Raw genomic sequence first — 26891 nt, forward strand, 5'->3', positions numbered from 1 at the left:
AGTTGACTATTTACTGCAATACAATTTTTGATAGCTTCTTTGTACACTGAAATTTAAGGTTGATATTTGTGTGCTACATGAAAAAACAGTCAGTATTTAACTTATGTGCAAAACAGAATACTAATTTGCACCCCTTGCATTGTAACATGGTTTTGTCCAGAAGACTGAAATAAGAAGTTTCTCAAGTTAAGATTCTTAATGAATCAGGCCCCTCATGATTACATATACTGAAAAAAACACATCAAAGCAACTTTGGTCATAACTTATATTCAAGATGTTTGCTGTATATTTTTACAATCAGGGTGAATAGGTATATAAAAAATGTTTAATGTCTAAACATAGATAACTTTATACTTTTTACTGTTTATTACATGTATTATTATGAGTCTTTGGAAACTTATGGTCTGTATAAGGATTTCTTGCTATTCCTGCAGAGATTGTGATTCACACCCAGGTGTAAATTTCCCACTTTTTAGCATATATCCTGCCTTTTTAAGTGACCTCACAGGAAGGAAAGCTGGGGCTGAAGGAGCATGCTTTAAAAAGTCACAGTATATTATGAAAAAATGTCATATTCCTGGAGGTCAACTGTATTGGGGAATAGGTCCATGTATCTGAGTCTCCCCGCAACAGATAGGAAATTGCATATATTTTTTCTATTTCTGTATTTTTTACTATTTTACATAATATTACTGTATGCCATCATATTATTGTTGCTAATTTGCCATATTAAATCCCATTTAATAACGTTCTGTCTTTGTATTCTTAACAAATTCAAGGGCTAGTTAAGCTTGGTCATTTATTAAACCGCAGCTGAAATAGAGGGGATTGTTTGGTTAGCGATAAGTCTGGTTCAACTAAGTGGAATTGTAGGGAGATATAAGTTGTGATGGTATTTTAAGTTAAAGTAAATAAGCTGTGACTTCTTCAAAGAGGGAGCGTTGAAATAAATGTTGGTGGTGGCAGTTTTGGGTTAAAAGTGTGTGAAGTATAATTTTAAAGGGTTTAATCATTTTTAGATAGACAAAGTTGGAATTGCTGCATATAACTGACATTATTTGGGATTTAGAAGAGAGTAGAAGGGTGTATTTTATGAATTCAGAAAACTACAGGTATGTCCCGTTTTTTCATTTCAGACTCTAACCATATAAGTCCAAGCCAAAACAATGTCAGAGCTTCTTCTGCTGTCCTGTATTACCAATAATTGTCTACCATAAGAGAGGTCATAAATCCTAGATGCAAAGTGTATGAAGGTACTGGGAAGGCATACAACATTTAGGACTAGGGAAGCTCAAATGCCTTCCATCGTATTTAGTCTGTCAGGAGCTTTGACAGGCATGAAACTCATAGTCTGATTTACATTATTTATTCACTGTAATATTCTGCTCCCTATCTCTCAGCTGCCAGGAACTGTAAGGAGCTGCGGGATCGTGGAGTGCTTCTCAGTGACTGGTACACAATATACCCGGATGGGAAGACCCCACTGAGAGTCCTGTGTGACATGCACACTGATGAAGGTGGCTGGATTGTAAGTCTGTCTGCAGAAATCTCTGCATTTGATACAAATTCATGCCTTCAGGGAGTTTCTAGGTCTTAAAAAAAACCTCATTACCCAACAGCACAATACTGCTTACCACATAATTTTAGGTTACAGATGACACTCATAATTGTTATTATACCAATACAATTGTTGGTATCACATTAAACATTAAATAAATGTAACATTTCTCCAATAAACCTACCCACTAATATAACTCCACAGCTGGATCTTGGAAGCTTCAGGAGTTACTCACATTGGTGGTACCAGTAATGGTGTAATACTGATAGCTGGGAGAATTTTGAAAGTTAAATGTGGTCATCTGGTTGATGCTGAAGGAGATGATGGACAACCACCTTGAGCATGAGGGCCACTTGCTATTAGGTCATTCAGCCTGACTGCTAAATGAATGAGCAATGTCAGTGTAGAAGCCTCCTCATTTCCATCTGTGTAACTTTTCTATTTTTTTTTTATATAATATCAATAACATAGATAATTTGGTAAAATGTTCGCTGACAGACAGTCAAGTTAGGGAAGGCTTAGCAAGCTTATTTTTTAAATGTCTCCAGGGGATAAATGTATCAAGCTGAGAGTTTTCTGGCGGGTTTGAAAAGAGGAGATGTTGCCTGTAGCAACCAATCAGATTCTAGCTATCATTTTGTAAAATGCACTAAATAAATGATAGCTAGAATCTGATTGGTTTCTCAAACCCGCTAGAAAACTCTCAGTTTGATACATTTACCCCCAGGTATTTAAAGGTGGACAGATGTAGCTACTTAACCAATAGACTTAATAAGTCGTATAAACTATATACACACAGTAGTTGACGTATTAAAAATGTATGCACAAAGAGAAACACACTCCTTAGTCTCAAGCCAGCAGAGATGTATATATGTCTGTATTGTCTACAAGGCAGCCTAGGTTAATTCCTACTTCAAAAAAAGAAAAAAATCCTGTGATAATGGCGCCCTAAAAAAATAAATATAAGCACTTCTCTTGTCTAGCCAAAGAGTCAGATGGCTTCAATATACAAGGAGGTTGCAAACCACCTGTAAAAGAAGCATCACAAAAATCCAAATAAATTGCAGCGCTAATAACCTATATGGCTAGCTGAGAGTAGAATAGTGACTATAAATTACATGCTGAATAATATAAAACTGTCACAAATCACCATAAAATATATTTATTAATCACTTAAAACATACTGATAGGTTTGTATGATAATAAATGCACACAATAAATGTATAAAAAAAGATGTTGGTAGACCTCTAATATAGCCAACCGAAACACAATAACAAGCATATATGTGTGCCTACAACTATTGGAAAAGCACAATTCATGAGAAGCTATAATAGCACAGTGCACTGTGGCTACAAAGCCATAAAATAGCTAATGGAATAAAATAAATACAATCTCCTCTTATCGCTACAATATAAAGTCCATTTCAGACAGTTGTCAAAAAAAGTAGCGAGAGAAATTGGCCAATGATTAACAAGTGGTTAGAACTCCACCCATGTAAACTGTGACGAATCCAATCAGAAGTGTCGAAAAAAAAAGGTTATGCGGTATAGATGTTATGAACTTCAAATTATTATGTTACTAGCTGAGCTATCAGTCCTAATACTCCACGGGCAAAAGACACAGTTCCGATAAATCAAACTAAGTGCAATGGTCTCTGGTAAAATTTTACCTCCATCAAATATGCACAAGTACTCACTGATAATGCTCGATCATCATATCCAGCAATACCATCCAGACAACCCTGTATCCTTGACTGCAGATTATATAGTTTATAGCGGGTGCACATGTAGCTCACATTAGCCAGGATGCAACCGCCAGCCAGGCTCACCTGACGCTGCTGCCGCCAGAGTGCACAACACGTCAGCAGTGAAATTGGCGTTTGAATTCAGAGCACTGGAGCGATAAGGCCGGCTTTCCAAAAGTCAGTTCGTTGGCAATTTAGGCAGCACTTTTGCAATCACCATCGATAATTTTAAGTTCAATAGGGCTGCAATACGCTGATATTAGTAGTCCACAAAGCCTAAAACAGTTTGAAAATAGCGTGAATGGATGAAAGGTCACAATACTAAACATCCATGAACACTAACGCGTTTCATTACTATGTAATTTCATCAGAGGGAAAATAGGTTAATTCCTATGGCTTGAAATGGAACATAGTAAGTTTGTACATAAAACTCCAAGATCAGCTCCCCAGGGTAGCTCAGTGATGAGAGCTAGTAAAGCAGAATCCTTGGGATTGAACCCTGACAAATGACTGTCTAGCTTTGGTCCTTGTTTCCTCTCTCTTTTTCTTAATATAGGTGTTTCAGAGACGTTACGATGGTTCCGTTGATTTCTTGCGTGACTGGAAGTCCTATAAGATGGGGTTTGGCAGCTACCTGTCTGAGTTCTGGCTGGGGAATGACAATCTTTACAATTTAACATCAATAGGTAATGATCACTTCATATGATCTGGACTCGTCCTTCACCTCTCACCTGCTTTCCCATGCACCTTGATTTATGTGGCCTGCCATGTTATGTATACAAAACTTAAGCAAAACTCCACTCCATAAAATTAAATGAAAATGGTTTATGTTAAATTTCTCTGAAAATTGACCAAAGAAATTGTCACTGGAGTAGAGATGAGGTAAGTTGCCATGGTACGGGCTGTTTCGAGAAGTGTAAAGATCCGGGGATAAATGGGTTGACTTAGAGTAGGCTACAATTTTGTGGCCTGGTCATAAACGGAAAAGTATGGTCGGAAAACTGCAGCATGTATTTAGGTTGCGCAGATCTTAACCTATGCATGACTTGAAATATTATACAAGTCGGCAAACGCATCAAGATGAGCAACATAAAGATGCCCTTAAAGCTTAAGTAAAGATACAACAGTCTTAACCTTCATCATTGTCAGTTATTTATATAGCGCCACTAATTCCACAGCGCTATATAGAGAACTCATTCACATCAGTCCCTGCCCCATTGGATCTTACAGTCTAAATTCCCTAGCATACATACAGGCAGGTAGGGAGAGAGAGAGACTAGGGTCAATTTTGATAGTAGCCAATTAACCTACCAGTATGTTTTTAGAGTGTGGAAGGAAACCCACGCATACACAGGGAGAACATACAAGCTCCACACAGATAAGGCCATGGTTGGGAATCGAACTCACGACCCAGGGCTGTGAGTCAGAGAAGCTAACCACTGCTGTCCAACAACATGCTATAGAGCTGCCATCTCCTAAAATCATGCCTACTTGACCTTCATTTATGTCTTCTATAACTTATGATGACACTAGGACATTCTGGCTGTTTTTTTTCAGGTATTACAACTCTTCTTGGTGGCAGCAAAACTGGGATGTATAGAGAGACCACTGGACTCACTGGTGCTGTGAGGCAGAAGTGCTAACCACTAGGCCACTGTGCCTTGATGACGACTGGTGTTTAAAGCTTGAAAGGATAAATCAATAAATAAAACCCCCCCACAATGTATAACCAGTACCAGCGCATATATATAGCTTGGGCTGGTTACCCTTCACCCGCCAAACTTCTCGGACATTGTATAAAGCAGATGGGGGGAGGGGGGTTTAGATACAGGGATGTATGTGCCAATCCAGCTGCCAAACCATTGCAAAAAAAATTAATTTATTTTTCTAACATGAAATAAATCTCACCATGTAACTTTATTTATTTTTATTTTCAACGGTTTGACAGTGCTCTTATAATCTCTTGACCCCGGTTATTCATCAATCCCCCCCCACCCCTGACCTTTAATTCAACATCCTGATTCGTCAACTTCCACCCATGTAATCTTTTCCATCCGGGCAATGAGCCAGATATAAGATCGCAGGGCCGCCATAGTGGGGGGTTCAGCTTGTTTCCAAGACTTAGCTACTAGGCATCGCACAGCAGCCAGGACATGGGAGGCCAATTTTGCAGACTCTCTATCATCCTCAATCAGAGGGTAACAGAGAAGAAAAGACCATGCATGGGTCTTTCCGGACGGGGCATGGGAGGAGGGAGGAGAGGAGGGTCCTAACCCGATCCCAAAAGGAGGATATTTTAGGACAGGACCACCAAATATGTAAAAATGAGCCCGTCTGGCCACAACCCCGCCAACATAATGGAGAGCTAGAGGGGAACATTTTAGTGAGTTTATCAGGTGTATAGGACCATCTATAGTATATTTTATATGCGTTCTCCTTCACCAAAGTGGAAATAGAGCTGGTGGCAACTTGGTTCCTTATGGTTTCCCAATAAGGGGGGGCAGATCCTCAGGGGGGGGCAGATCTCTCTCCCACTCCCTCTCATGCCTACCCCCCGGGGGCAGGAGTACATTGTGAATCAGGCTGTAGATAGAGGAGATGATGCCCCTACCCAAGGGTGAGGAGAGACATAGAGATTCAAAGGGAGACCTAAGAGGGGGGAGAGGAGAGAGCCCACAAAGTGTCGTAATTGGAAATACTCGTAGAATTTAGGATGGAGACTTGGATATTTAGAGCGTAGGCCATCCCAGGAGATAAAGGCCCCCTGAGATAGTAGGTCTCCAACAAATCAAATTCCCGCAGTGACCCAGGGACCATAGAAGGTGGAGGAGAGCCCAGGAGAGAAGGCAGGGTTACCCCAAAGAGGTAGGACAGTAAGAGAGGACACTGGTATCTTGAGATGGGGTCGGCAGGTCTCCCATATTGCAGCTGAGAATAGGAGGGTAGGGCATTGGGAAGTGAGGGGAGATCTAGTTTGTTTTGTGAGACCCCATATACAGGACAAAATTGGAAAATTAAGATAATCGGATTCGATGTCAACCCACGACAGTGCCGCGGGGGGGGGGGGGCAAAGGAGGCTACGATCTGGCTCAGATGAGCCGCCCAATAGTAAATTTTCAAATCCGGGAAACCCCTACCCCAACTTTCCTTTTTAACACCCGCCACTGCTGTCATTCATCCCTTTTCATTCCCCACTGCTAGGATCACGATGATGTGGTGACCTCATCACTGCAGTTCAGCAGTCCCAGCCTATCAGTGACTGGGAACTGCATCATGATGTAATCAGGTGCAGGGACTCCTCTATCTGCAGCTTCTACTAGGACATTTAAGAGAAGTGGCAGACACCGCGTCCCTGCTTTTTAAATTATTACAGACATCCTTCCCCTCTGTCCACCAATGAGGAGGAAGGGGGTGTGTTACTAGGATATGCAGCTGTCATATCCGCAGTGAGTACTATTGCCATATTTGCTCTGATGTGATCCAGACTCAGGAAATCCTAATGCTGGCACCACTAGCATGCTGTACCCCTGGGCGGCCGCCTGGTTAGTGCGTTGAGCCACCTCTGCTTCACTCCCTAGAGAAACCAGCCCCATATTGAATAGCACTAGAGCTCTTTCCGTTCCCTCTGGGTTGATGGGGGTAATGAGTAAAAGTCAGAAAAACATTAGTTAAGTGTTTGGAACTACAAGTCTGAGCAAGCCGAAGCAGCTATTGACTGCTTGGCCATGCTGGTTCTTGGTGAGCTTCAAGTGCCAGCATGGCAGTAGGTGCCAGAGCATGCTGTCACTTGTAGCCAGCCAACTGGAACCTGTCATTTCACACACTTATGTAATAGAAAATAAACACACACACGCTCCATGTTACAGACTGAGAGTGAGACATTGGAAGGAGCAAGGTCCCCCCAACAGCACAAAATAGTGATGTGAGGTTCCTGTTCACACTGATGCAGGAACATTATGTTGTCAAACTCACCCTTTGTGAAATTAAATGTATACATGTTAACGTTTTCCTTTTAGATCTGATCATAATTTTTTGGGGAAATGATTGTTTCTACTCTCTTTGCAGGAACATGGGAGCTACGTGTTGATCTACAAGGCTTTGATACTGTAAAATATTTTGCTAAATACAAATATTTCAAAGTTATGGGAGAATCAGAGAAATACAAATTGATCATTGGAATTTTTGAGAGTGGTGATGCAGGTAAGGAACAATAGTGTTGTAGCTCCCCTCCTACCTTAACAGCCACTTCTCCCCTCAGAATCGGTGGAGAAGATGATGAAGGTGATTAAAATCAATGATTTGGTTGTCGGTGTCATTGTTTTTGTAACGTTTTTTCAATGACAACCTGTTTGTGTGTGTGTTTAATCAATGGCTGGGTTATTGAACAACCAGCTCTGTACAATTAAACCATCCATCTCATGGGTCTAGGCCCATTTAGCCAGATCTTCCTGTGTGCTCTAGAATCTGGACACTTCTTGATGCTTTGTACTGCAGTTGAATGATTGTAGTACAAGGGGCCCAATTAGTGTAGTAGCCCACACAAGAAAATGAAGTCCATAAGTCAGTCATAAGTCCTCAACCCCTGATTATCACAGAATCAATCAGGTTATTTGGGATGCAGGTTTGTTTTGGGCCAATCAAGCAACAAATTGGGCCACCTTGGTCTAAAATACAAAATTGTTCGTCCAAATCTCTACATGCAGAGTATGTATAGTATGTAAGCACATTGTACATTACGGTCTCTACCAGATGCTTCCTCCCTTTTCACTAACATTAATGTTTTGCTGCGGCTGGAACTGTAAGTTAGAGGTTGGTGCACAATGAAATATAGTCTACAATGGATTAATTAAAAATGGGCCAAACAAACTGCAACGTCAAGGCTAAATTGAGAAATTGGCTCTGTATCTCCACTTGTGTGGCCACAAGACAACTACAATGCTGATATTGATTCTATAACGACTGTTAGGATAACTATCAGGCATGTTAGAAAATGTGGTCAGAAGATGACATCTATCGGCCTTTGTATGACGTTCTTTTGCAACAGCAAATGTGTTTCTGAACAGGAGTATTGACATAGAAATAGACCCAAACACCAGTTATGCTGCAAGGACAACACATTGCACAATTTGTAAATAACCCTTATGGAATTCTTGTTTAGGAGATTCTCTGGCATATCACAACGGGATGAAGTTCTCCACCGTAGACCAGGACAACGATGAAGACCCAAGTAACTGTGCCCAGGCGTACAAGGGAGCCTGGTGGTACAGCAAGTGTCATCAGTCAAACCTGAACGGACTGTATCTTCCCGGTCACCACGACACCTTTGCCGATGGCATTGACTGGCTCTCTGGCAAGGGCTATAATTACTCCTACAAACAGTCTGAGATGAAAATTAGACCCGTGTAATGAAATAGAAAGACGCTTCTTGCAAACCACACAGAATTACACAGATATTATCTTTCATAAGACTACTGTAATTAGTGATACTGTTATTTTAAAACTGCATGCTATAATCTGAATAAATCATATACTGAAATATGCATATATAAATGATCCTGTTCCTAATCTTTCTGCTATTAGCTAGGTGACCTAAGGACTACCTGGAAAGTCCCAACTTACAGTCTTCAACCCATCCTTGTTAACCCATCAATTATTGTCTCTGAGCAAGATAGCTTCATTTGTGCCGTAATGAGAGCTCAAAGAACCCTGTGGACCATATGAGCCCCCACCTAACCTTGGAGGCCTTGTTCTGTCTTATTTGCTTTTGATGACTAAGCATAGTTCACATTAATAAATGAGAGGGTAGGGGAACCATTTATAAAAAAATAAATTGCAACAGTGTCACAGTTCAGGTGTATCAGAATAAAAGTTTTATATTATATATATTTTTTTAGCTTTTTTCTTGTTGTACTAGGCAAGTTATTTATCCATTCAAGCCATGGATAACGAAGTCTTGGATAATGAGGCATCTGCTGAAAGACCCATTAAATGATCTAGAACTCTAAAAAACCAATGGCCCATTTTGGGTCACACTGTAAATTGGCGCTTTAGGCCACACTTCAGTAATCACAGATTACAGCCTTACTCCGCCCAGACCATGGACAAATCGGTAGAACATACTCAAATTGTTAGATAAATTTCATTTTGCTATGAAAAACAGGATGGCGGGGTAATGATGAATAAAACAGGTTCTGAATAAGGAGGAAATTGAAGACTCAACAGTATTTCTTGCTATTTGTATTAGTTTTTTACTTTTTTATATAAAGACTGTTTGTCCTTCTGGCCAGATATTAAATAGGGATGATTACATCAAAGAGGCTATGAAACAATAGGAAGATAGGGATTTCTATCAATGTCCGTCTTTTGATCCCACAAAGAAATTTCAACAAGTGATGTTGAAAAATGTTTTAGAGGTTGCATTGACCAAGAGTGCGATATCCAAAGAAGAATACCACTTTTGGTTATTAAGTATCCTGTCACTCCCATTATCTGTCACTTTCATAAAACATTGAACCCTCTTCAAGGTCATCCAATGATATCATTATAGGTCCCTAATCTTCTAACCTGTCATTTTACGTGTATGAGTTTTTGCTAAGGTCATGTTGCCTTTCTGATAATCTGAATCTATGACATTAAGCACATATTGAATATTATTGGAAATATACAGTAATATACTACTTCTGGATTCTTTTTGCTTGATGATGAAGCATTATATACCCATATTTGTCGTCAAGTAGGCTTTGATACTGTTTGTAATATGGGATAGTGGGTTCTTGGATGGGCAATGTGATTTTCTTCTTGACTTTATTTTGTTTATACTTACACACAATTATTTTATTGTTGACAAAACTTTTTATTTAAAGACACTGGGAACGACCATGGGCACTATATTTGCCCCTAGTATTGCCAACCTATACATGTGTGGGGTAGAATATTACAAATGGGGTTGCCCTTAGGAGATGAACATAGTGCTCTATAGTATTTACATTGATTAATTATTATTTAGCTTGGGAGATATAATTAGCCACTAGACTTTGTTAAACACCTTAATTTGAACACATATAATTTAAAACTCACACAAACTGAATGGACTCCACCATGCACAAATTTTTAATATTCCCTTTAGTTTTGGATTAAAAAAAGAAGTAAAAACAAGAATGAAAAAGCTTTTTATATTGAGGTATTATCGTCTATTTATAGAGTGCCACTAATTCCGCAGTGCTGTACAGAGAACACACTCACATCAGTCCCTGCCCCATTGGAGCTTACAGTCTAAATTCCCTAACACACATACACACAGACACACAGACTAGGGTCAATTTAATAGCAGCCAAATAACCTATCAATATGTTTTTGGAGTGTGGTAGGAAACCGGAGCACTCGGAGGAAACCCACGCAAACACGGAGAGAACATACAAACTCCACACAGATAAGGCCATGGTCGGGAATCGAACTCATGACTCCAGTGCAGTGAGGCAGAAGTGCTAACCACTAAGCCACCATGCTGCCCCATGTATATACACATGTATACTATGTGTTTCAGATTTTTTACATATATCTAAGAGTATATCTAAAAGTATGGGTGGAAAATCTTTTACATACACAATGGCTTATAAATAGAGCCAGTATTTATTTATATTTATGTATGTTCGTTCCATGATTATATATACTTATCATTAGTATTTTTGATACATACCATATACGGCGTTCACTCAAGCAGACACACTTTTAATAATGGGTACACCTCAAGTAATAATGAAATTATTATTAATATGCGTGTATCCATTGGGAAAAATATGTTTTATATTTTTATTATCTTCTATATTTATATTTAAAGTCTACCTTTAAGACAACTTGTTTGTGTTGATCTAACATCCTGATGGCAGTCACCTTGTCATTATTAACACTGGCAGCTGGCATCTAGTTGTGTTTGTCGATAACAGGAAAGAATTATTTTTGTTATAGGGTTTAGATGTCTTAGTTACCTGGCATTGTATATATTTATATAGCTTGAGTAATAATCTCCATAGTGCATGTGCAACATAAAAGGTGAATTATGGAAATAAGCTCTTATCAGCCTATAAATAGTGAATGTGTTCTTCACACAAATCACTATAAGATAGGAAAGTTACTGTAAGTGATAGAAGGATCAGAGTCCCTGTATCTGTAATGTTGTCCTCTTCGCTTATTGTCTTCTTGCTGGTCACCACTCTCGGTAACGCTGAGGACACCTGCTCAGGTGAGTCGCTGTGAGATTTTCCGTGGCTTCCTAGACCTCATTTCACCTTAGCTACCTATGGAGCAAACACTTACCTGCATATAACCAGATATGTTGGAGATGCTGCTAATTTCTTTCTAAGTCTAGTAGGCCTATTTTCCAGCAGTGATTAGTATCTAAATATTTGTTTAAACATCAGTTACTTGAATATTGTCTATGCTTAAATTATTTTACCACCTTAACACTACTTTAATGTATTGGCTTGTAAATATCCTCCCACAACTTTTACTAAGTGCATTGCTTCATCATTCTGGCTTCCTTCTGTGCTTTCCAGCCATGTATTTATATAATAAGATTTATTTTGTCGCTCTCCTGGGATACACCATCTCTATTGCCCTCTCTGCATTGGGCACAGTTGTGTGCAGAGAGCAGCTTTCTTGTGTAACTCATCCTGAGGATATAAGGGTGTGGCTGAGAAGCACAGAGATAGTCCAGAAGAGAAAAAGTTGGTAAAAGTTGCAGAAGAATATGTACAAACCAATACATAAAAGTCTAAAGGTGTAAATCTTTAAAAGTTTATATTCATTGTTCACATTGTGTTTGTTTTATTGACTTGTCAACTGGTGCAGAAGCGTTGACCATCCTTAAAGGATGTCCTGGGATTCCGGGAGCCCAAGGTGATAAAGGAGAACGTGGACTTCCAGGAGAGAGAGGTCGGTATTACCAGTTCATGCTTCTACTATAGGGATCCAGCAGCATATTGATTACTTTAAGTGGCAATTAGACTGAGGACAGAAGGGTCTGTCACAGTATATATAATTCAGGTACAGTAAAGTTCAGACCACTGTATCAGATTGGCCAAGCTGTTACTAGAGCCGTGAGTTATCCAATCAGCTGCTGTTGGACAACCTAGCAGAGAGCAAATTTGTATTGAAACTTCTCCAGGCTATGGAACCTGGATAAACAATTGTCCTGTGTGTCTGCATGGTGTTTATCACCCAAACCAGGGGACTCCTGGGCATTGTAATCCTGTGGTTTGTTACTATTTGCATGGAAGGGATTTAGCATTAAACAATAGCTTGCACTTGGGGTTTATTTTTAAATGTAACTTTTAAATACAATTTACAGTTAACAAACGCTCACAAGCAGATCTTTATTACGGTAACATGTAACCAGCTTACTTAAAATGTGCTAATAAAATGTTTGGATTATGGAAAAAAGTTCAAGTAACTTATATCTATAGTTCATTATATACATTCACAGCTTGTGGCGGTATTGTGAGTTATTGTCAATATTATGTATTATTTATACATTCATTATAATTCTGTTGTTATGCATCATGTTTTATTTTTAGGACCTCCGGGCAGCACAGGAGTAGCTGGGCCACCCGGGAAAAAAGGTCGGTGACAATTTGTAATCACTACTTATCATCCTTGATAACAATCATATTGTGTGAATGGTCCAATACTTTAAACCGTTCACCGCTAAGGGCAAGTGGGAGTCGCACTGCAGATAGACCGTGGCTGGAAAGGGTTCTGGGGAGAAAGAAATTACTCGCTGATCACATAGCACAGACTCGATGACATCAGAGGAAATGGGCGGGGCCTGTCTAGCCCAAACAGAAATTAATTGAGACAAAAGGACCCCACTTGCCCCCAGATTTTGCTATGGCACTCGGGAATGTAGTGTTCCGCACCTGTAGGGTAACTTTGTTTTTGTAAGAAATTGATTAGATATTGTCTGGTGACTCCCACTAAACTACAGCAAATAGCAAAAATGTTTCTACTTATTTATTTTGGGTTACACTTAATTTATGTGGAGCTGTGGAGCTTTAAATCTTGTGTATATCATACTTGCCAACTTTCAGCAAGTGTATTCCGGGAGAAGGGCTGTGAGGATACCACCCTTAGCTGGGATGGAAGTTACCCTCTGTGGGATACAACTCACTCGGGTAGACCAGGATATATCCAAAATAAGTCTTTATTACGACAGCACAACACCACAAGACGTTCACAAGTTACAGGGTAAATGGTAGCATGTATCCTCCAGCAATATTACCACTACCATTTAGCAAAACAGTTATGGTGTCTCCTAGCCTGGGTTACTAGCTCACACCAACCCTGTCCTGGTAGGGTTCCCTCCAGCGGCACCACAATGCCTGGCCCAGAGTCCTTTTCACTGATGTCTTCTACACCAGGATCCTCCAAACTCCAATCGCTCTCCTCGCATTCTCCTCACCCTATCTTATTTTCTGTATCCACAGGAAGTAGGGTCAAATGTCTCAAACCTCCCCTTTACAGAAGGGGTCTCCCAGTCAACAATTTAGCTACTAGACATACTGTCCCTGTTACCTTGATTAGACAATAGAATGGCTTGACTCAATTAGCTGTTTTGGCTGGATACACTACACATGGGGTTACAATAGTACATCAAGGAATGACACTGCACGCTTACATGGAACAATAAGACTTTTGACACATGATATCAGCAGGGTTACACAATATAAGTCTGTGATACCTTTTGATACAATTACATTTATATTGATACATTTCCCCATGCTATTTCAACCAATATATTACCGTGGAGGCACATTGCATGTCATTAGAAGTTCTAACCTCATTACCTATCAGGTTACCTGTTGACCTAGCTAATTAACATGGGCTGCCAACTAGTTAACTCAGACATTGTTCTGATTACAAACCACATCTCAGCTGCACCCCATACAATAGACATTTGAGACAAATGGTAATTACATTAGCTAGCACAAGCAAAATGACTGCTGTTGTTCTGATATTTTTACACAGTATGGCAATATTGTTTATATTTATACTACATACAATATCGCAGGTAATAGTATGGGCAAAATGTACCTAATAACATGAAATAATAATACACATAATACACCGATGCTCTGGTGTACTGTATATACTTAGACTGGGCCAAGGATTAAAAAGTACCTTAAACCGTGAGAAACTGGTGATGAATACAAAGTTCTCAATCCAGTAGCAACCCGTTTCCTCACAGGGGCGTTACTAGAGAGCGGGAGGGGGCGGAGCGCGTCCAAACGTGTCATTTTAGCCCCCACCACGATGAAAATGGCGTTTTGTTGTGGGGAAATGACGCGATTCACCGCAAATTGCGTCATTTAGGCTAGGCAGGTTCGGGATGCTGGAGACTTGCCTGCTCTCCTGGGAATCCGTGAGACCGACCCGAATTTCCAGAGTCTCCCGGACATTCCCGGAGAGTTGGCCAGTATGGTGTATATATGCATCCATAATTCTAAATCAACATCAGGATGAATGTTCAGACGTAGATCCAAAAGTTAGCCATCATATTCCAGTGTGTGGGGACTTGAGATCCCCTAGGAGAAGACAAAACTAAAACAGGGTAAAATATATAAAATATACCAGGAGTGTGACTGAGTACTGAGTGTGAGGTGAGCGCCCCTCACTTCATGTACAACAGTATAAACACTGGTATTTGTATATGAAATTATTACTGCTCATTGTTATATGTCATTTTAATGCAGGAGATCTGGGTATTCAAGGGCTACAAGGACCAAAAGGTAAAGTGTGATGTAATACATTTTGATGCTGGGATACTTTAAATGTGTAAGTAGATTGTAAGCTCTCGTGACAAGGGCCCTGGCGCCTTGTATTTTCTTTTGCATTTCCTGTACTGTAACCAATGTTTGTTTCATGTCCACATTTTACAGCACTGTGAAATATAAATAATAAAAGTAATAATAATAATTAATAATAACATTATTACTTTGCTGTTTTTTAGATGCCACCGAAAAAAAATTAAATAGTACAACATAGTGGGGATTACCTTGTATCCGAAATCCCCCAATATCTAATTAAATAAGCTATATTGTAAATAACAATTGGGGGAGATGCTACCTTGGCCACCTAGTCAGCATCACATGAGAAAATAAGAGGTCGCCTAATTAATGGCGCAGAACTGGAATACTTAGACACTTATAAAATGTAATAACTTTTATTGAATTAATCTATAATATAAATGTCTAGTGGCGTGTGTTAGTCTGTCTGTGTGTGGGAAAAATAAAACCAAGCTGCAGCGCCACCTGCTGGGCGGAGTTATACACTGACCTACTAAATTCTTAGTGTGTGTGGAAAAAAAAATTCAGAAAGGGCTGAAATTTGGTATACTAAGATGTTTTTAATTTGTTAATTTAATTTGTTAATTGTTAAAAGTGTTTATAAAGATTTTAAAAAAATATATATATATATTTCTTGAAGGAGAAGTGACAGTTGGGAGTGGTTGGTGGTTGCCGGGGGTGACAGTGGGGAGTGGTTGGTGGTTGCCGGGGGTGACAGTTGGGAGTGGTTGGTGGTTGCCGGGGGTGACAGTGGGGAGTGGTTGGTGGTTGAGGCCTGGGCTATCGCCCAAATGCATGACAAGAACCTTTTTAACACCTTAAGTAGCTTGATTTGACTAGAATGCATGAGTATCATGCACGGGTTAACGTGTTTTAAATATTTATGTAATTTCATTAAAAGCTAAATATTAAAACCCCAAGTGAAGAATAATTTTAAAAATATACAAAAACTCTGATGCAGTTGGATCGAAGACGTTGTGGAAGAATAAACGTATTGTCAATAACTTTACAATAACTTCATGTGGCTAATGACCACTAACATTACAAGAAAGAGACACATGGGACAGTCATTTATTTTATTTTATTTAAACTGTTAATATGTTTTACACATGTCCAAGTATTCCAGTTGTGCACCATTAAATACTGTTTATTAGACGGAAATTTGGATACTCAGTTTTATTCAATCATATGAAACTGTTATCTATATTTCTTTTAGTATAATAATAAGTTAATATTTGCATTGATTTTTTTAAATTATTTTAGTACCCACTACAATTACCAGGAAATGTTTGCCAATTTTCACTAATTCAATTTAACACCCACTACTGCTTTTGAAATGCTGTCACCTTTATCTCCGTGTTATTCATCATTGTCTACATTTTGTTATGTCTGCAGGTGATAAGGGAGACCCGGCCTCTCCCGAATCTGCGTATGGTGAGTTTTTCTGGAATATCTATTTCTGTGATTACATTTTTTTTTTAAAAGTATTTAAGTTTTAGTTTTCTGTATAAAAGGTACATATGCTAAAAAGTCTCCAGTCACTGGTTTGACCTGTTCTAAGATAAAGGCCTGTTGGTAGCTTCAGTCCATGCTGTGACCAACTATTGTATAAAAAGACAAATGTTATATAATTCAAGGTAAAAAACAGGCAGGAGAGAAGTTTTATTTTGAATATGTAGAAAACATCTAGAGTAACCAATGATCAGATACAGAGGACACACAGCTTGCAGCTGATTAATGAGCACAAAAAAGTCACTAGTAATGGTAGTTTCAAAAAGCTGTAGTAATAAAGATTTTTAGAGACACTGGCAAACTGTAGTATTTCAAACAATATAATAACAGTTCTGATAATAGACAATATTACTCACAGATGCAATCTTGGAAATGGAGGATATCCAATCGCAACTGAGATGAGCCCAGAGCCCCTCAGTGCAGTATCAGCAGGCATAGTGATGTAGAAAGATTTAATTCCTAGTCAGCAGACAAGCAGTTTTATGTTCAAGCTGCAAAACTCACAGAAGAATTCAAAGTAAACTGAATGAACAGAAAGCATGGAGCAATTGTGCTGTTTGCCAATGTTCAGAGTCAGAGTTGAAGCAGAAATTGGTAACTGAAGAATCTCAAAAAGAAGGATGTTCAGGAGTCCAGAGTGACTTTCACCACTGACAAAGAATACATAGAACAAAAGCCAGTTTTAAACTCCAAGGCCAAATAAGATCAGGAGAAAAACACACCCTAAGTTAATGAGGCATTCACAATATCCTAACAGCAAGCAATTTAGAATATAACGACTTTGCTCACTGCATAGACAGACAATGTCACCTACTTGCAGTCTGCACCTTTTAGAGATATGCGTACATTTGGGTATCTTATTTTAAGTTGTCTACATTTGTATATAAGTCTTAACCTACATATCGTGGTCTATTACAGGTATATATTCCTGGGTATTCTGACTATGGGATTTTCTGTGTTTTCCTGTGTACCAACCTTCACTTGTATACACCTTGCCTGATCTTCACCTGCCTTGAACCAGCACCTATGTTTGTTTGCTCTTTTGGTAGCTGATTTGTAACAGTTTCATTCGGCAGAACTGCAAACAACTCTGTAAAAATCATATATTGCTATCTGCTTAGACTTTTGGCTAAGGAGTACCAGTGAATACCAGTACCAGGTATACCATACGGGGAAAGAGGCTGGTAAATCTGAAGACAATACTAGGCTCATTAATAGAGGCCAGTCACGGCAGCCATCAGTCAACAAGGACAAAAGTTGTAACGATATCTACCAAATAGAGGGCTCCCATGTGTCCTAGTATTTTCCCATGAATGTAAACTCCTTATATACTCAAATGAACAGGGCAAGTTGGGATTACTTCATTTAAGTTACTTTATATGGGTTTTAAAAGTAATTAATGATACAGATGTTATGGTCTCAGAGAGCGTCAGGTCACATGGCTGTCCAAGTTTTAATTTTCAAAACTACAGTAGCTTGACCTTTACAAGTTCTGTCCGAAACTAAGACTGAGCTTCTTGTGCAGTCCAGTCTACCCAGGAATTGTCTAGTACGAGAGGGGACACTACTGAAAAACCATCCTTAAATCCAAGGTATAAGAAGAGGCAAGGGAGCCCAATTTCCTGGCATTATATTTAGACGCTTAGGGTCTTTGACAGGAGTGAAGTCAATAGAATGATCTATATTAGTCACCCAGGAGATTATTTCTCCTACACTGTAATATTCTGCTTCCTATCTCTCAGCTGCCAGGAACTGTAAGGAGCTGCAGAAACGTGGACTATCTCTCAGTGACTGGTACACAATATACCCGGATGGGAAGACCCCACTGAGAGTCCTGTGTGATATGCACACTGATGGCGGAGGCTGGATTGTAAGTCTGTCTGCAGAAATCTCTATATTTCACGCCTGTAAACAGGTCATACATTCAGGTTCTAGGTCTTCAAAAAATCCCATTAAACCACAACTGAACCCTGCTTACAACACGATACAAGGCTATAAGTGACACTAGTAATATTTATTATAGCAATTCAGATGTAGGAGTCACAGTGATTGTAACATTTCCCCAATAAGCATCCCTGCCATCAACTAGGATAATCCACAAGGATCACTTGGCGGGTTCAGGGGTCACCTTGTCGGCACCTGTGATGGTGCAATGTTGAGAGAAGCTTGAAATTAAACCACAGTCTTTGGACAGACGAAGGACATGATGGCCACTTGCAGTCAGGTCATTCAGTCTGACTGCTAAATGAATAAATCTGTGTACTTCAGACCTCCATCAGGGCCACCATCAGTAGGGCATGCGAGGTACCATTGTATGGGGCCCGGACTAACAAGGTTGTCCACTGTCCGAGGCCAGTGGTTTTTATTTTATTTTCAATAATCCGTTAAGGTTCTCATTCTTTCTGAGTGGGGCCTCAGGTTTGAAATTGCAGCAGGGTTGTGTAACATTAAAGAGTGCAGGAGGAAACTCATTGGTGTCTGACTCCTCTCCCAAGACCAGCCACCAATGAGCTGGCTTCCTTTCTTGCCCCTCCCCTTCCCTCTGTCTCCCATCCTCCACCTCTCTTCTTCCATCCCAGTAATCCCCTTTCCTCCTACTTCCCTTCCTCTAGCCTGTCTTCCTCATCCCTCCCCTCTGTACATGTGGCTCCTTCCATCTGCTTTGGAAGATGGTTAAGTGACATGGGGTGATTAATGCAGAGTGTATGTTTTCTTTTATAATATGTAGGGTGGGTATTATTGTTAAGAGTGGGTATTATTGTTATGGGTGGGGTATTATTTATAATATGTGGGGTAGATATTAATGTTATGTGCCCACTGTAGCAGAACCTCACAGGGTGTTCATCAGGATGCTTCCCCTGAACAAAGGCCGTCTCTGGGCTGGTAGTAATACTAGTAAAACATTTCCCACAGTCAGTGCAATATACATGATAACTCTCTCTCTCCCTCTCAGTATCTGTGCTGTGTTCATCAAATGACCAGCCTCTCTCTCTCTCTTGAAAAGGGCATATGGTCTGTGGGGCATGCGGTGAGGACTGATGGACATGTGGGAAGGCCTGGGGGGTCTGGGCGGTATATTGTTGCTCCAGGTGTCATGGTTTTCACTACACCCTTGGATCCGCTGGATCAAGGAGGTGGGCAGGGCCCCAAAATTTCTGCTGGCAGCCCTGTCCATTGGGGCAGTCTTATCTCAGTGTACATAACTTAATCTATTCACCAGGTATCTGCTGTAATATATGTCAATTTTTAAAACTTACACTGACAGTCAGGTTAATGAAGGCACATATAAGAGTATTCTTGAAGCTTCTTTAGTTTATTTTAAGATACACTTTTGTGGCTACTTAATCAAAAGACTTATAAGGCCATATAGCCTATATAAACAGTAGTTGACAAAATAAAAATGAATATACTATAAGCAATGCATCCCTTACTCTCAATCTATTAGCCAATGTGTTCGTAATGCAAGAAAAACTGAGATATATACTCATAATGCAGTCTAAAGTTAATTCTTATGGATCGAAAGTGTTTTACAATGTTCATCAACCCTTCGATTAAATAAAACCGATGTTTGGAACAGACAGAAAGTAATGATTAGGAAACTGATTGGTAGTCAGTAGCAGACTTGTTTAGTTGCAAAAATAATTAACGAAACACAGTAGGTTTGGAGCAAAGGTGTAGTACCTAACAGGCCAAATTCAGTGATGTACTCTAGAACTGTAGATTCCCTGGGTTTGAATCCTGACAAATGTCACCACTGTGTAGCTTTAGGACTCATTCCCTCTCTCATTTTCTTAATATAGGTATTTCAGAAACGTTACGATGGTTCAGTTGATTTCCTGCGTGACTGGAAGTCCTATAAGACGGGGTTTGGCAGCCGACTGACTGAGTTCTGGCTGGGGAATGACAATCTTTGCACATTAACATCATCAGGTAATGATTAGGTTGTGAAGATACCGGGTTTTCTGGCCCAATGATACCCACTTCACGCTGGCTGGCCACCCACGGGTGCCTTCCTATGCCAGCGAAGTCTACCCAGTACCTTCTAGGATTCGTATAGTCACTCAGACAAATGCAGTTAGAAAAATACAACAGTATATTTATTGTCATACAAACAACACTGAAATATTATGTACACACAGTAAATAAATGCCAGGCAGGTTTACCACATCATCTGTCCCTTACCCCAATAGCTTAAGGAGTTATAGTCACCTGGCTGTCCACACTTGACGACCCATGGATCTCTCTCAGCTGCATATATAGACTCTAGGTGAGAGTTATTTAGTGGAAGGAGCAGGGTCCCCAGCAGTATATTTGGAGATGAGTGATGTGTGATGACAAGCCTGCATGTGACAGGGGCTGTAATATGAGGAGGGGAAAGGAGACACATGTTAGATCTGCTCAGAAAACAATTTTTAAATGAATTATTTTCCTCTTATTGCAGGTACATGGGAACTACGTGTTGATCTGCAAGACTTTGATTACAAAAAATATTTTGCCAAATACAAATCTTTCAAAGTTATGGGAGAATCTGAGAAATACAAATTGATCCTTGGAGCCTTTCTGAGTGGTGATGCAGGTAAGGAGCCACAGTGTTGTGCAAATGAATGATAACTTGTGTGTGTTAAGGAACAATAGTGGTGTATTAATGTGACAGCGATATATAAAGCAATTACAGTGGGGGTTAAAAGAACGGCAGTCATGTGTGACACGTGGCTGGATCTGGTTGGCCGGTGTGATAATTTTATACATTTAACCAACATAGCTTTTGGTGTGGGCCCAAATCTATTATCTTATTGTCCACATCATTGTCTGAATAACAATTGTTCTGTCAGTGACAACCTGTATGTGTGATTGATTACATCACTTGAGCCAATCATGATTCTGTTTGGCTGGATTATTATATTATATAACCAACTGTCTGCAAATTGGCCCTTTATGTGGTGGCCGAGTACTGATGGGAGTTCCTTCCCTTACCTTGTCCTCCAGACACGATTCAGGTTCTTTTTTATTCGGACATCCGGTGGTCAGGAGATAAATACTTCAATGAGAGGGACAAGGATAGGTCAAATAACTTGGGTTTATTAATAATGCGGTAAAGATAATTTTTGTAAGCCACCGCGCCACTGACCCCTTCAACTCAATGGTAATAACAAAATATTCATTTGATCAACATAGAGCACAATTGCGATAAAATCTTCAATAACAATAAATCAATTTTAGGTAAATCACTTAACATTAACATTTAACTAAAACATTTGGTGCACCAATATTATCCCTGGTAACGTTACCATATTTTACACTCAGTCCTGGGTTGAACTGTGCACAGGAATTTAGTAGAAGTGCTGCACGTGGTTGGGGCCCATAAATTACTTTTTCACGCCAAATAAGCTGATGATCTTTTGTATTACACAGTCTCTTTTGTGTGTATTCACAGACCTCTCTATTTTCTCTCCTCTCACACTGTTCTCAGTACATAGCTCAGTCTGTTTAGTGTGATGTCACAGATCTCTATACTGCTTATTTGTTTTCAGTACTTTCCTTTTTACTCACACCTCTCTTTGGCTCACTTCTTATCTTCTTTTCTCTCAGTCTATGCAGACACAGGGATCTCTCTCAGTCTATGTAGACACAGGGATCTCTCTCCCTCAGAAGTCTAGAACTTTCCTCTTCCCACTGCCTTCTGGGAGTTCACAGTTATTACCAAAGTTAGTGGACTTGTTGCTATGCCACACACTCCTCCTTCCTGTTACTCCCGGCAACCACCAACCACTCCCAACTGTCACTTCTCCCTAAAGAAAATATATATATGTTTTTTAAATCTTTATAAACACTTTTAACAATTAACAAATTAAATTAACAAATTAAAAACATATAGATACACCCCAGGGTACTCAGATTTTGGGGCACCACATTTACACCGTGGGCACAGCCCCCTTTTTACCACAACTTTCTGTGCCAGATTCTCAACATATTTGGATGTTTGACTTGATCACAAGGCGTTCAATTAATACAGTGGCAGACACTGACTTATCAACGTCCTCAGGTAGTCTGATGTCCACATTCCCCCATGGCCTGATTATCCAATAGGCTAACTAGTCTGCAGCCTAGCGTGCAAGGCTTTTGGGGGGAGGGGGCGAAAAATTTTAGGTGGGGCTAAATTGTGACAGGGAGAGGTAGAAAAGGAAATTAATATTAAAATATAAAAGAATAGTTGCTCCCTAAAGTAAGTATAGAACATGAAACAAAAATGACTTATCTCACAGTAGCGCTCATTCACTCCTCTGTTCCGTCATACACTTCTGATTCTAATAAAATAAGTGACACAGATTGCCTTGTACCTTTTAAAAAAGCTAAGTGGAGTTAATTTTCGTAAATAAGCGATTGTAAACATTGGTGCTGGTGGTGGGGACAGGAGGAAGCCAGAGTTTAAATTAGGGACGAGTTCATTTTAGTTACAGCACATTAGCCTGGCATGGAAGGTGAGGGTGAAAAGGGGCGCACGCAGGGGGGGTGGTTTCTGGGTCTCCAGAAACCCCTCCGCTAAAGAAGTGCCCCTACATAGCGGCACTGCACTATATAGCAGCCGTGGCGCTGTCAAAGAAGCGTCCGCGGCGGTGCTTTATTGTATACAGCACCACCGCGGACGCTTCTTTGACCACACAGCGGCTTCTGTATAGTACAGTGCTGCTGCGCATGCGCTGGAGCATGCGCAGCAGCTCTCTCGCTTTTATTACTTATTTTTTTGGATGGGGGAATCCTGCGTGCACCCCTGGTGAAGGTGCGTTATGAGCACATTAGCCTAGGGCAGTCTAAATCCTTAATCATACCCTACATGCTCCAATTGAATCTTCACATTATTTTGAGGCAATCACAGCAATCTGGGACTATAATATAATAATGTCTCTCCAAATCTCTGCATGTATAGTTTGCAGAGAGAGTGAGAGTGTGACATGTAAACATTTCATATATCATTACCTCTATCTTGCAAAAGCTCCGTCCAGGGCCGGACTGGGACTTAAAATCAGCCCTGGCATTTGAAGCATACAGGCCCACCTCTGTTGGTGATGCTGCGAGGGTGTGGCCACATTATGTTGGAGGCGTGGTCGACATGGGGTATTGATATATACATTATAATAAAACATTACATTTATCAGGCCCTCCCCACCCACATCACGCCACACCCCACCCCAGAAACACATTATAACACCCTAGTCCACTGTACTTATCTATGCTTCTGACATCCATCAGGATGGGAACTTCCTGTAGAGTGAGCAGGGAAGCTCTAAGTCTCATAAGATTAATAAATCTCATGAGATTTAGAGCTCCTCTGCTTGCTCTGCAGGCTTTGTCTTGTCCGGGGACTGGGAGCAACTATCAGATTCCTCCTGCTAACCAGAGCTGGATTAAGGCTCGGGGTGGGGGGGGGGAAGCCTAGGCACTTAAGACAGGGGGCTCCTATATGTAATATGGTTACTAGACACATTTTCAACAAATACACAGGCAAAACTGTGAGCACTACTGTTAGGTGCACACAGTTCTGCATTCACAAGCGGTACAATGTGAAGTGGGACATACCTCCCAACTGTCCTTGCAGTCAGACCAAATCCTGACTAAGCGGGACAGTCACCCACCAAATTCAGGACAGTTGGCAGACTGTCCTGCTCTCTCCTACCTGACTTGTGGCTGCTGGTGTCTTTAGATCAGTTGCTGCTTGTCTGGATCCTGGAATATTGGGGGCCCTATTTGGAAATAAAATGGGTACATGAAATTTAGAAAACTCCAAGCAGCACAGCTGTTAAATCAATATAGCACCCACGTTTTAAAATTAGGCATCACTACAGCCCCAACATCAAAATAATAGTATTCACATTTAATAAATAAACCTATTTCCCTCCCTGCAAACAGCCCCAGCAATAAATTAATAGTATTTACATTTTATAAATATACCCATTTCCTGCAACCATCACTGCCATTAAATTCTTAGTCACATTTAATAAATAGACCTCATTCTCCCCAAACTCACCGCCACATTCAATAGCCCCCAAACCACCCCATCTTAAATTAATAGTCCCCACTATTACATTGCCCCACCATTACCCCGAAAACAAAATAGCACCCATTAATTAGCCACCATCTACCTCACACACAGTACATTGCCACATTACTGTACCCCTTCATCACACCACACTGTGCCCCCTTATGATCGCACTGCGCCCTCCATGCTACTTTTTCCCCCTTCATCACATTCTACCATGCTGCTTTTGCCCCTCTTCATCCGCCTGTGCCTTTTATCCCCCCTTTCTTCATCACCCTGTCCCTTTTACCCCCCCTTTCTTCATCCCCCTGTGCCTTTTATCTCCCCCTTTCTTCATCCCCCTGTGCCTTTTATGCCCCCTTCTTCATCCCCCTGTGCCTTTTATGCCCCCTTTTTCATTCCCCGTGCCTATTCTCCCCCCTTTTTCATTCCCCTGTGCCTTTTATCCCCCCTTTTTCATTCTCATGTGCCTTTTATTCCCACTTTTGCATTCCCCTGTGCCTTTTATTCCCACTTTTGCATTCCAATGTGCCTTTTATCCCCCCTTTTTCATTCCCATGTGCCTTTTATTCCCACTTTTGCATTCCCCTGTGCCTTTTATACCCACTTTTGCATTCCCCTGTGCCTTTTATTCCTACTTTTGCATTCCCATGTGCCTTTTATCCCCCCTTTTTCATTCTCATGTGCCTTTTATTCCCACTTTTGCATTCCCCTGTGCCTTTTATACCCACTTTTGCATTCCCCTGTGCCTTTTATTCCTACTTTTGCAATCCCATGTGCCTTTTATTTCCCCTTTTTTATTCCTATGTGCCTTTTAGTCCCACTTTTTCGATTCCCCTGTGCCTTTACCCCTTCCCCCTTTATCATCCCCCTGTGCCTCTCTCTTCGCTTCTACTCTCTTTCACTTACCTCTGTATGTCTTCTCTTTTCTCTCTTCTCTCCTTTCTTCTTTCTTCCGGGCGCCGCTCCTCACTGAATCACAGTGCAAAAAAAGGGAGGGGGGTGGACGCCGGAGCCGCGATCATGTGAGTATTTGTATACTCACATGATCGCGGCGCCGGAGCCGCCCCCCCCACCCCCTTTGCAAATAGAAAAAAAAAAGGATTTAAAAAAAAATTTGAGTGAGTGCGGGGGTATACAAATACATGATCGATCGCGGCGCAGGGTACCGGACCGCGCACTGGACCGGCCCACACAGCCATCGGCCCTTCTGGCAAATGCCAGAAGTGCCAGATGGCCAGTCCGGCCCTGGCTCCGTCTATATTCAATCACATTAATATCTGATAGTGGCTGGAACTGCGCGGTGGAGGTTGGTGCTCAATGAACTGTAACCTGGACACATACGATGGATGAATTATAAGTGAGCCACAAAGTTATGATGGAACAGGATATATTGGGTAATTGGCTCTGTATCTCCACATTGTTGCCTAGAATGCTCGATAATGATCTTATAAATACTGTTAGGATCATTATTAAGCATGGTTGAACATGTGGTCAGAAGATGACCACTATCTGTCTATGTTCCAGCAGCACTCACAGGACTTAAGGTGTTACAGGTATATGTGCATAAAAAGCAACTGCGTTGCAGGAGACAGCACCTTTGTATGTTGGTATATAACCCTTAGTGTATTTTTGTTTAGGAGATTCTCTGACATATCACAACGGGATGAAGTTCACCACTATGGACCAGGACAACGATCCAGATATCAGTAATTGTGCCCAGGTGTACAAGGGAGCCTCGTGGTATAAAACTTGTCATTATGTAAACCTGAATGGACTGTACCTTCCTGGAAAACATGCCTCCTTTGCTGATGGCATTAACTGGTACACTGGCAAGGGACATTATTACTCCTACAAACAGTCTGAGATGAAAATCAGACCCGTGTAATGAAACAGAAAGACGCTTCTAATGCACACATCAAATGAAACTGATTTTATGTTACGTATAACTGCTGTAATCAACGATGATTGTATAACTGCAAGTTATTATATGAATAAATCACATACTGATATACGCATCTATATAAATGTCCTTGTACTTACAGTAACATCCTGGTATTCTACCCTTCCTGTGAGGTCATTGTCACCCTTATGTCACATCTGGGCGTCACTGGTCCCCGCAGTCAGACATTACTATTAGTGGGTTTATTACCTCCTAGAGCCTTCCATAAAATATAACCCACAAACATCATTAATGCTCTT

General features: G+C 40.5%; 2 protein-coding genes across 3 annotated transcripts in view; both read left to right on the top strand.

Moving 5' to 3' along the window:
• The window catches only part of LOC142101285 (ficolin-2-like), a 30810-nt gene extending 21627 nt beyond the window's left edge, over positions 1-9183 (top strand). For both annotated transcript variants that reach the window (XM_075185644.1, XM_075185643.1), the window contains exons 6-9: positions 1401-1528; positions 3859-3988; positions 7368-7502; positions 8461-9183. In XM_075185644.1, coding sequence (XP_075041745.1) covers positions 1401-1528; positions 3859-3988; positions 7368-7502; positions 8461-8708 — 641 coding nt within the window. In that variant the 3' untranslated portion in view covers positions 8709-9183. The remainder of the gene's footprint in view (positions 1-1400; positions 1529-3858; positions 3989-7367; positions 7503-8460) is intronic.
• A 7344-nt stretch (positions 9184-16527) lies between these two features.
• Positions 16528-26644, top strand: LOC142101421 (ficolin-2-like). The gene is made up of 5 exons (XM_075185880.1): positions 16528-16576; positions 18397-18524; positions 20455-20584; positions 21096-21230; positions 26330-26644. The coding sequence occupies exons 1-5, from the start codon at positions 16528-16530 to the stop codon at positions 26575-26577; spliced, it is 690 nt and encodes a 229-aa protein (XP_075041981.1). The 3' UTR covers positions 26578-26644.
• The last annotated feature ends 247 nt before the right edge of the window (positions 26645-26891 follow it).

This window comes from Mixophyes fleayi, chromosome 9 (assembly GCF_038048845.1).
Source record: "Mixophyes fleayi isolate aMixFle1 chromosome 9, aMixFle1.hap1, whole genome shotgun sequence".
Lineage (NCBI taxonomy): Eukaryota > Metazoa > Chordata > Amphibia > Anura > Limnodynastidae > Mixophyes > Mixophyes fleayi.